General features: G+C 39.0%; 2 protein-coding genes across 2 annotated transcripts in view; one reads left to right on the forward strand and one right to left on the reverse strand.

The window, feature by feature from the left end:
- LOC109729190 (KRAB domain-containing protein 5-like) overlaps positions 1-11,465 on the forward strand; it is a 445,983-nt gene that overhangs the window by 385,530 nt on the left and 48,988 nt on the right. The window lies entirely within an intron of this gene.
- The window catches only part of LOC142865668 (uncharacterized), a 284,849-nt gene that overhangs the window by 271,643 nt on the left and 1,741 nt on the right, over positions 1-11,465 (reverse strand). Inside the window, 2 exon segments of the mRNA XM_075998850.1 lie at positions 6,166-6,261; positions 6,773-6,899. Of these exon segments, the coding sequence (XP_075854965.1) occupies positions 6,166-6,261; positions 6,773-6,899 (223 nt within the window).

Consider the following 11,465-nt stretch of genomic DNA (forward strand, 5'->3'; position numbering starts at 1 on the left):
AGTGACTTTTTACCCTGGGCATTTTCAATCTCTTCTCTGGAGCCACAAGTTCACTCCCACAAAAATATTGACTGGTAATTATAAAGCATCTACTGCCTATCTAACACTGTCCTGTACTTATTTCTTCTATTTAAATATAAAATCAACTCCATAATTTATAAATCCTTCTTAGTGTTTACCTGAACAAAGTAGCCTGATAAAGTCAATAAATCAATTAGTTCGATGACCAAAAGTAAAAAAAGGAGTAACCAAAAAGTGCTTTCAATATGCTTCCCAAATTAGAATGAAAAGATAGAATGTACTAAGTGAAATGATATTACCACACTGTGCAATTACTAATACATTCAGATAATTTTATGAGCACCATTAAGTTTTATAACAATCCTTGTTGGAATTGCAGATCAGGTCATATAAACGATACGTAATGAACTTTGAAATAATAAAATAACATAGTAGGCCTATCAAGAGCAATAAGTATGTAAGAACAGAGGATTGGAATGGGCAGGTTCCCATTCAGAAGCTTTAGGGTTTAAAACAATTAATTAAACATGAAGCAAACAAAATATTTCCTTTCAGAATCTTTGAAGTTTCTAGTTTGCTAGTAAATTCTCGACAATTGAAATTACCCATTTTTTCTAATATTTCTTCTTTTCTGTTCAAAATAGGCATACATCCACAAACAGAAATTCCTTAGTCTGTAAATATACTACAACTATAGTTCAACTTAACCATGATGTATTTGTATATCTGATTCAATATAAATAAAAAATATGCTTATTTCTGTTTCACTGGCCAGGCAGGTTGCATGTTGAAAGAAAACTGTAAGATAGAATATAACATCTAGTCATTCTGGGTTAAGAAATGTATGGCTTTCATTAAGTGCAAAATCTTTATTATAAGCATTACAGTAACAATGTAATTACAAACGTAATGAAAAAAAGCTTTGGGAACCTTACTCTTTAAAGTACAGCCACTGATAAAATGGATCACAAATTAGGTCTTTGTATTGTGTAGCGTGATAGTACATTTTTAAAATCGATTTCCTCCAACTTTGAGTAACATGGGATAGGTTAATGTTGGTGGCATAATAACACTTTATTCAATCTACAACATGTTGGAAACAGTAAAAACATTTTTAATTTAATGAAACAAATTAAGTTTACATGTAATCTAAAAATATTCCAAATTACATTCTATTTTATTATCGTAACGTGCAGTAGTAAAACTAGTTATTTTTAATATTGTAATTTTTACATTCTGATTATAATGAGAAGAATATTACTTCATCATATACTTACATCATATATCACTTAAAATACTGTTTATTATAAGAAAATCCTTGGTACCTATCCATTTCATAGATCTTACATATCAGTGTTTTTAATTTTCCATGGAAACGTACATGAATAATGCCTACTTAATACAAAAGACTTCTAATAAATGTGATGTAGCTATCATTAAGCACACATTCACATACACACTAAGAATGAAAGCATACCAACTACGGTATTTAAAGTTGAATAATATCAGTACTTGCTTGCAAAAAATAGCAAAAATGTATACTTTATTACATTTTCACCCCACCCGGACCAGAAAGTATATTTTACATGTCATTATAACTCTCACAAAATCTCTCTCTTTTTTAAAGCTGACATACAATTAAATCAACTGAATATTTTAGTCGTTCTCTATAATCAACAACCTAGTTTAAAGAAATGAGTGAATGTGTTAGTGCATTAGTGTATTGCACTGTGAGCCCTCTGATATATGTTTAGACTTGATTCTAGATTAATTGCATTCTGAAATTTATGAAAGTATTTTAAGTATCAATTGTTCATTGTTCTATAAGGTATATCATTTGCATAAATATTTTTTCATATTCATTATATTTGTAAGGTTTCTATTCCTTAAAATTTTTGTGATGATGAGCAATGTTTGAGAAAATATTGGAGCATTATTTTCAGTGTAAGTTCTCCCATGTCCGATAAGATCTGTTATAACTAATGGTATTGCCAGCAGTCTACATTATTAGCTTTGCTTTAAGTATAAGTACTGTTGTGCATTTTAAGGCTAATCCTTTGGTAAAGCACTTACATACTCATTACATTTATCTCACTTTTATCTAGTCTGATTTCTTTGATGTAGAATAAGATGTAAACAGTTATTAAAGACTATGTCACAATTTTCACATTCATAGAATTTTTCTCTGATATGAACTCTTTTGTGTAGATTAATGTGTGAGCACTGAGAAATGCTTTGCCACATTCCTCACATTTGTATGGTTTCTCTCCTGTATGGATTCATTTATGTTGAGTGAGGTCTCTGAACGGGATAATGGCTTTGCCACATTCTACACATTTTTAGAGTTTCTCTCTTGTATGAATTCTTTTATGTCGAGTAAGGTGTGTGACCTGGGTAAAGGCTTTGCCACATTCCTCACATTTGTAGGGTTTCTCTCCTGTATGAGTTCTTTTATGTGGAGTAAGGTGTGTGCAGCTGGTAAAAGCTTTGCCACATTCTTCACATTTGTAGGGTTTCTCTCCAGTATGGATTCTTTTATGTCGAGTAAGGTTTGGGCACAGGGTAAAGGCTTTTCCACATTCTTCACATTTGTAGGGTTTCTCTCCAGTATGGATTCTTTTATGTCGAGTAAGGTCTGTGCACTGGCTAAAGGCTTTTCCACATTCTTCACATTTGTAGGGTTTTTCTCCAGTATGGATTCTTTTATGTCGAGTAAGGAGTGAGGACTGGTTAAAGGCTTTGCCACATTCTTCACATTTGTAGGGTTTCTCTTCAGTATGGATTCTTTTATGTCGAGTAAGGTTTGTGCACTGGCTAAAGGCTTTTCCACATTCTTCACATTTGTAGGGTTTTTCTCCAGTATGAATTCTTTTATGTTGAGTAAGGGATGTGAAATGGGTAAAGGCTTTGCCACATTCTTCACATTTGTATGGTTTCTCTCCCATATGAATTTTTTTATGTAGAGTAAGTTTTCTGCAACACATAAAGGCTTTTCCACATTCTTCACACTTGTAGGGTTTCTCTCCAGTGTGAATTCTCCTATGTATAATAAGTTTTGAGCAACAGTTGAAGGGTTTTCCACATTCTTCACACTTGTAGAATTTCTCTCTTGTATGATTTTTTCTATGTCCAGAAACATTAGAGCTGTGGTTATAAGTTTTGCCACTTTCATTAAGTTTGAAACATTTCTCTCCAGTATGTCTTGTCTTGTGTCTATTTAGATTTGATGATTTGCTAAAGACATTTATACATTTATAACATTTGAATAATTTTCTGTGGCAAGTTGACAAACATTGGGTAAGACCATCATAACATGCTTTCTGCCTCTTATGCTCACCCCCACACTCCCAGTCTCTTCTTAAGTGTATATATTCAAGGCCATTTCTTCCATATAATCTCATTATTGATTTCTGAAAGGGGTCTTTTATACACTGCTCAGGCAACAGGTCTTTGTTGCAATGGGAAGAGAGTTCTGAAAGAGATGAAAATAAAGTATCTCACTAAGCAGACTCTGGTGAATATACTTAAAAATTTGAATAGATAAAACTATAGAAAGTACATTAGAAAGAAAGCACAATAGAATACCATGGTCTTACTTCCATCATAGATGTATGAACTTAATAATATAATTACAACCATGATTCTTTTAGAAATCATAACTGCTAATAGTTGATAGCACCCCAATTGAGAAAAACACCAAGAACCACAGGAAGGGGAAGGAAACTTTGTTGTATTTACCCACCAAAGCCCTTCCTCCATGCTGACACTGAGTTATCACTTTAGTAGTAAAATCCTATCTCCTGGATTCCCTTTCAAAAGAGAATGAAACTATGGGCATATGTCCACACATGTGTTTTTTGTGGCCTTTCCAAAGGCTGGTTTCCACCTTCTTTGACAACTACATAACTCTCTGAGAAAAATATGCACATATTAAGAATAAAATTCTGCATTATCATAATGATGGTGCAAAATATTTAATTGTGCTATAAAATTTGAAAGGCAAAATAAAAAAATGATCATTGTCATGTGTTAATTTCTATACAATATAAAAAGACATAATTACTGACATCGATATCATAAAGGTGAGGGCAGATGTAAAGATTAAGAATTTTTATATGCAACTGAAGTAGTTATTCATTTAACATAAGTTGCAAGTTCAAAAGGTTTTATATAGTTCTCACAGTGAACATCAGAAAAAAATGTTTATAGAGAAAAAAGAAAGCTAGGCAAAGAAACAAAATATGTCACTAAAAATCAGTGAGGCACAATGCAGGACAGAGGGAGAGGAAAGAAAGAAAAGACAGTGAAAAAAGTTATATAAAACAATTAACATAAGAGAAATTGTAAGTCCTTCCTTTGAGAAAATTATGTAAATATTTATGTACTACTGTTTCCAGTGAGAAAGCACAGTTAAATAAAGAGTTAAAAAAAATCCAACTATATTCAATCTAAAGTGACTTGACTTCATACCTGGTGAGAACAATAGACTACAACTGGCAGGATATAGCAAGATATATCAGAAAAACATTTAGCATCAAAGAGCAGTGGAGTTCAAAATTATATTAGGCATATTATTTTAAAGTGAAAAACGTTATAATTTTTAAAATATACTTTAAGTCAAAACTGTCACAAGAGGGGGGGAGAGCAAGATCGCGGATGAATAATACCGCCAGACAGAGTGTATCTGCAGAAAAGACAGATTCTAGCAGAAATTAGAGGAAAGAAGCAAGAAGATGAGCATACAGCGGAAAAGGACCGGAAGGAGGGGTACCTGAGACCCCGGGAGACTCCATGGGAGGAGGCTGCGGAGGAGAACTGGAGGCTGAGACCACTGGATCAGCCCGGAGACCAGCGGCAAGGGTAGGTGGATTTGCTGTTTCCCCTCCCCTGCATTTGGGACTGCTGGTGGGCTCCCCAGCGGGTGGAGAGACCTGTGGACACCAGCCCAGAGACCGCTGCCACCAGCCAGCGGTGAGCCTGTAGCAGACGTGGCACCAGGTTCCCAACTTCCTCCGGGCACCTCCGTGTGCACCGACCCGAGCCACGCGGCAGGTACCATATTGTCTCCTCCTCCCCTCCGCTGACCCTACCCATGGCTGCCCAGAGAGACAATACGCCACCAGCCAGAGGCACCTCCAGGGAATGGGACCTTCCCTTTTGGGACCCTACAGCTGACTCAGGGGAACTCAGACTGTAAGCTCCCTACCCGCCAGCCCTCCCAGGTGCTGCTGGCACGGTGTTCACAGGACAACTGTGCCAACTCAGAGGCTGAGAGACATAGACCCAGCTTGGGCTCCCTGTGGGTGAATTGGGACTGGAACTCCTCTCCCTGGTGGGGATACAGTTTGAAATCTGGGACCCAGATCCTTTCACAGGATAACAAATCATAAAGCAGAAAACATAACATCTCCTTGTGGTGATCTGGGATTTCTGTACCAAATACCAATATCACCACGACACTCACACATTTCAGACATGATGTAATAAATACAGAGAAATTAAAAAATGGTTTGCAGACAGATGTGGTGGCTCATGACTGTAATCCTAGCACTCTGGAGGGCCAAGGGGGGGAGGATCGCTTGAGCACAGGAGTTGGAGACCAGCCTGAGCAAGAGTGAGACCTGGTCTTTACTAAAAATAGAAAAATTAGCCAGAGACTGTGGAACATACCTATAGTTCTAGCTACTCAGGAGGCTGAGGCAGGAGGATCACTTGAGCCCAAGAGTTTGAAGCTGCAGTGAACTACCAAGATGCCATTGCACTCTACCCAGGTTGATAGAGTGAGACTCTGTCTCAAAAAAAAATTTTTTTTACCATAGATTTTCTCAAATATACACACATATTTCCATGTCCTGCAATGGAATGGAAAGCAGTCAGTACCTGCAGTCCCTTATAAACCATGAGCAGGGCTTTTGTTCTCACTCTAACCTTAAATTAACTACACTGAAGAGAAATAAAGTCCTTAGATAATTTAACAGTAAGGGACAGGGAAGACTGTATCATAGATTAAGATAAGGAAACTCAGACTTCCCAGAAAACATTTCCATTGAAGCAGAGTTTTCCAAAAGACTTTTCAAGGTCTGGCTTCCTCCTTGACCTTTGGACCTCTCTCCTGTGTCACCTGCTTCATTCACTGCCACCTACCTGAGTGTTTGGCGACAGTCTCATTTGTCTTCACATTCCAGGGCTCTTTTTTTTGCTCCAGAAAGGTGATCAGGTCTGGCTTAGAGGCAACAAGACCTGTTTTATTCAAAGAAAAGTGACATGACATTTTTGAGATTCTTCCATTACCAATCGAGCACTGTGCTCACTAGAGAAACGGGAACAGTACAGAAGACTCTAAAAAAAATTAATCCCGAAACACTAATGCCTGTCAGACATTTTATAATATTTAGAAAGTACTTAAAATTTGGGGGTCCTTAGCTCCATTACCCAATACTTGTGGAATCAAATATTGGTGGTGGATATTGGATTGTAAACTGTGAGCAACAAAATCTTATGCCACCAAATTTTTGGAATTATCACTAACAAAGAGTGAAAGATACTGATCAGTTCAGGAAAGGGAAAGATTACTGTCAAGATAAAACAGATTGAAGATTTTCTTTCCTATACCAACAAATCCCAATTTTTCCTTGGAAACAAACATCTGAACTTTACTCATGCAAAGCAGAAAATCCCAGAAAAATTCTGCAAAGGTAGAATATAAAATTCTTAGTGGGGAATAAAAATTATGCATTGAAAAGATCTTTACCCATGAACACCAAATCTCTGTAGTTCTCTAACATCACATCCCTATACAAATTCTGTTGAGCATTGTCAAGACATTCCCACTCCTCCAGAGAGAATTCTATGGCCACATCCCTGAATGTCAACAGTCCCTGAAAAAACAAAACAAAACGAAACACATATTTACCAAGTGGTCATGTGGGGAATTCTTAATTTCACTGCTGGTGAAATAACAGAGTAAAGAGAACTGAGTAAAGAGAACTGGTTTTGACTCATATGAGTAACTGGAATTATTCAAAAAGACAATTTTTAACACAGAAATATTATGTAGGCCGGGCGTGGTGGCTCACGCCTGTAATCCTAGCACTTTCGAGGCTGAGGCGGGCGGATTGCTCAAGGTCAGGAGTTCGAAATCAGCCTGAGCAAGACCCCGTCTCTACCAAAAATAGAAATAAATTAATTGACCAACTAAAAATATATATAGAAAAAATTAGCCGGGCATGGTGGCGCATGCCTGTAGTCCCAGCTACTCGGGAGGCTGAGGCAGTAGGATCGCTGAGCCCCGGAGATTGAGGTTGCTGTGAGCCAGGCTGACACCACGGCACTCACTCTAGCCTGGGCAACAAAGTGAGACTCTGTCTCAAAAAATAAATAAATAAAAATAAGATTAGGGAGGCCCATGGACATGCATTAAGTAGCATACAAAGCAGATTTCCTTAAAGATAATATTCTTCATTACTGCCAAAGCCTTACAAAGCTTCTCATTAAACATCTGACATTGAGGCCGGGTGCGGTGGCTCACGCCTGTAATCCTAGCACTCTGGGAGGCCGAGGCGGGCGGATTACTCGAGGTTGGGAGTTCAAAACCAGCCTGAGCGAGACCCCATCTCTACTAAAAATAGAAAGAAATTAATTGACCAACTAAAAATATATATATAAAAAATTAGCCGGGCAGGGTGGTGCATGTCTGTAGTCCCAGCTACTTGGGAGGCTGAGGCAAGAGGATCACTTGAGCCCAGGAGTTTGAGGTTGCTGTGAGCTAGGTTGACGCCATGGCACTCACTCTAGCCAGGGCAACAAAAGTGAGACTCTGTCTCAAAAAAAAAAAAAAATTGACATTGAAAATTAATTAATTTTAATTAAACATTCCTTTTTTACATCAAGGTTCCAGGATATGCCAATATCAAAGATCATGACCTGCACCCTAGAAAGTATATTTATTGAAAATATCATTTAAAAAAATTTCCTCTAATCTTGTGCAGAGAATCCAGTCACGTATTGTTGACCAGTCCCTGTGCTGCTAAACTGAAGATCAATGTCTCTTATAATAATTCACACTTCTAAACTGCCTATAAATTCAGCATTCCCATAACTCCCTTCTCAACTCCACTAATGTGATATAACTACTCATGGAACTCAGCAAAACACTTTAATTACACTTTCCAGTTTATTAGAATTGGTACACGCAGGAATGGCCAAATGAAAGAGATGTGTAGTGCAAGACAAAGTGGTGGGGCAAGATGGCACTAGAAACTAATGCTGGTAAATAGCTGTGATTAAAGAAATCTCCCATCCTTTTTGTTCATTAAGAGCAGCTCACTGCAAAGAAACACCCTCTTTATAAATTAGATAACGCTCCCTATTTTACCTACCACAAAGCCAGACACAGACCCAAAAAATTCCCATTTTTGCTTCACAAACAATTAGATGAACAATTCTGTATTCACTAGTGTAAACAGAATATTTGCTAACCATATGTGAGTTAAGTTACTCTCCTTTTGCCAGGCCCCTGAACTGTCATCCTCCTTCAGCCTTAACCAGTAGATAACCCCACTCTCTGCCCCTCCTAAGAATAGTCTGACTTCAGGGTAAATCATTCTCTGATCTACCATCTAATTGTGTCACCTGACATCCTGACATCTCCCTACAATGCTTTTTCTAATCTTTTTTACTCCTTTCTATAAAAAGAAGCCCCTTTCTGCCTAAACTTTGAGATGCTTGCAGATCTTATAATTGGTGCTTTCCCACAGTTGCAATACTCCTTCACAATAAAGACACTTCTCACCTAAATCTGAAATGGTTGTATTTGCTAATGTCAAAAACAGCCCCAGGCCGGGCGTGGTGGCTCACGCCTGTAATCCTATCACTTTGGGAGGCCGAGGCGGGCGGATTGCTCAAGGTCATGAGTTCGAAACCAGCCTGAGCGAGACCCCATTTCTACCAAATATAGAAATAAATTAATCGACCCACTAAAAATATATATACAAAAATTAGCCGGGCATGGTGGAGCATGCCTGTAGTCCCAGCTACTCGGGAGGCTGAGGCAGTAGGATCGCTGAACCCCAGCGACTGAGGTTGCTGTGAGCCAGGCTGACACCACGGCACTCACTCTAGCCTGGGCAACAAAGTGAGACACTGTCTCAAAAAAAAAAAAAAAAAAAAAGCCCCAGGACAAATAACAGATGCACTCCCAAAAGGGGCATTACAGTTTTCCATCCCTAAACCAACCAAATCTTCCAGTGGGTCCTGGTTCCCAGCTTTCCAGGGATCTGTAGCTTCTCTCAGTATAAAGGGCTCCTTCTGTGGCCGGTATGAGTAGGCTAGAACACCTGAGAGTGAGGCCCCTTAGGAAAAACTCAATGGGCCTTCAATGACCTCCTTTTACAGGCTCAAGATTGGGGTAAGCTTGGAGGCCCTGGTTCCATGCCTCTGCTTCTCATTTAGGCTTATTCATTTCATTGTAAATAAAAAAAATACCCAGCCGGGCGTGGTGGCTCACGCCTGTAATCCTAGCACTTTGGGAGGCCAAGGCGGGCGGATTGCTCAAGGTCAGGAGTTCGAAACCAGCCTGAGCGAGACCCCGTCTCTACCAAAAATAGAAATAAATTAATTGACCAACTAAAAATATATATACAAAAAAATTAGCCGGGCATGGTGGTGCATGCCTGTAGTCCCAGCTACTCGGGAGGCTGAGGCAGTAGGATCGCTGAGCCGCGGAGATTGAGGTTGCTGTGAGCCAGGCTGACGCCACGGCACTCACTCTAGCCTGGACAACAAAGTGAGACTCTGTCTCAAAAAAAAAAAAAATACCCAGTGTTTGAAGAATCTAGCAAAATTACTTAAAGTCAGTGCTTAGGTGTTGTGGCAATCTGTACAGCTAGCGAGCCGTTATAGTTCTTGTTACAGCTCTTATTCATGTGACCAGGGAAAGAACCAAGAGGCACACGGAAGAGTTGGAGAACAGCCTTTATTCTTCTACAGCAGGCTCAGCACACCTAGTGTTACAGCTCTCTTCGTGTCTTCCGATCTTCTGAGCCTTCAGCCCCTTTTGCTCCTGCTTTTATACCCTTGGTAGGGCTCAAAAAGCGTCCAATCAACTACAAGCTTTAACATCCAATCAACAACAAGCTTTAGCATCCAATCAACAACAAGCTTTAGCATCCAATCAACAACAAGCTTTAACATCAAATTAACAACAGTGGGATTCAAAAAGGTAAAAAAAATAAAAATAAAAAATAAATAAAAAAAAAAAACAACAGTGGGATTCAAAATTTACCCAATCAGGATCATGCAAGCAGTGTGGCCTTGAAACAGGCAGCAGCCTGTGGGCCTGGGGTGGCCACATGCAGCACTGGTCCACAGAGTTCCGTAGCTACAGGGAGGCAGCAAGAGGCCACATCCCGGCACCCAACATTTTCTGCATCATAGGTTTATACAAGGGAGTACAGTTCTGAAGGGAAAATACTCAAACCACAATATTTTTCCTCTGCTCTCACACCGCAACAATCAACACGGAAGATTTATGAGAACAAATGTGCACAAATTTCTCCCTAATAACAAACAAGCAATCAATTTTGTTGCTAAATGTCCTCAAATACAGGTCAATCTGATACTATTTGACTGAAGATAGTGTCAAATCACACAGGTTTAGGATTCAACCCCCAAAACTATCCCCCCTTTCAGACACCACTTGCATGTCCAGGACTCCAAATCTTCTGATAGATCAGCCTCAAGTAGGAGTTCCATGACCTCCTCTGTATATTTGATTCATTTCCCAGACCACCTCACAAACCTCAGGAAAATACTTATCATATTCACTGGTTTATCATAAGGGATATCTTGAAAGATATAAACAAAAAGCCACATGAGGAGATACATAGGGCAAGGTATGGGGAAGAAGGGGTGCACAGATTAAAGCCCTTGACAGATTCCCCACTTCCAGGGACCACCACCTGTTCAGCTATCTAGAAGTTCTCCAAACCCTGTCCTTTGGGGTTTTTATAGAAGCTTCATTTATAAGCATAATTAGTTTATCTGTATAAGTCATTTACAATCCACTTAACCTTCAGCCCCTCCCTGCTCCCCAAAGCTTGGGAGTGGGACTGAAAATTCCATCCCTCCAAACAAATGGCTGGTTTCCCTGGCAACCAGCCTCCCACCCAGGGATTTCAGTGAGTTTTGCAAAAACTGCCTCATTAACATAAGCTCAGATGTGTTTGATAGGCTAATTGTAAAGAAAGAAAAGATTTTCTTTCACCTTTGCCATACAGGAACTACTTCAGGAACCAAGAAAGAAAGGCCAAATATGTTTTTTAAATATATTCTTATTGCTATAGTCATTTAGCAAATAACAAAGCCTACAGGAGCTCAGAGCTAGGAATCATAGATTAAAAAACCAAAATAACAGGCCGGGCGTGGTGGCTCACACCTGTAATCCT

Source organism: Microcebus murinus, chromosome 31, assembly GCF_040939455.1.
Source record: "Microcebus murinus isolate Inina chromosome 31, M.murinus_Inina_mat1.0, whole genome shotgun sequence".
Classification (NCBI taxonomy): domain Eukaryota; kingdom Metazoa; phylum Chordata; class Mammalia; order Primates; family Cheirogaleidae; genus Microcebus; species Microcebus murinus.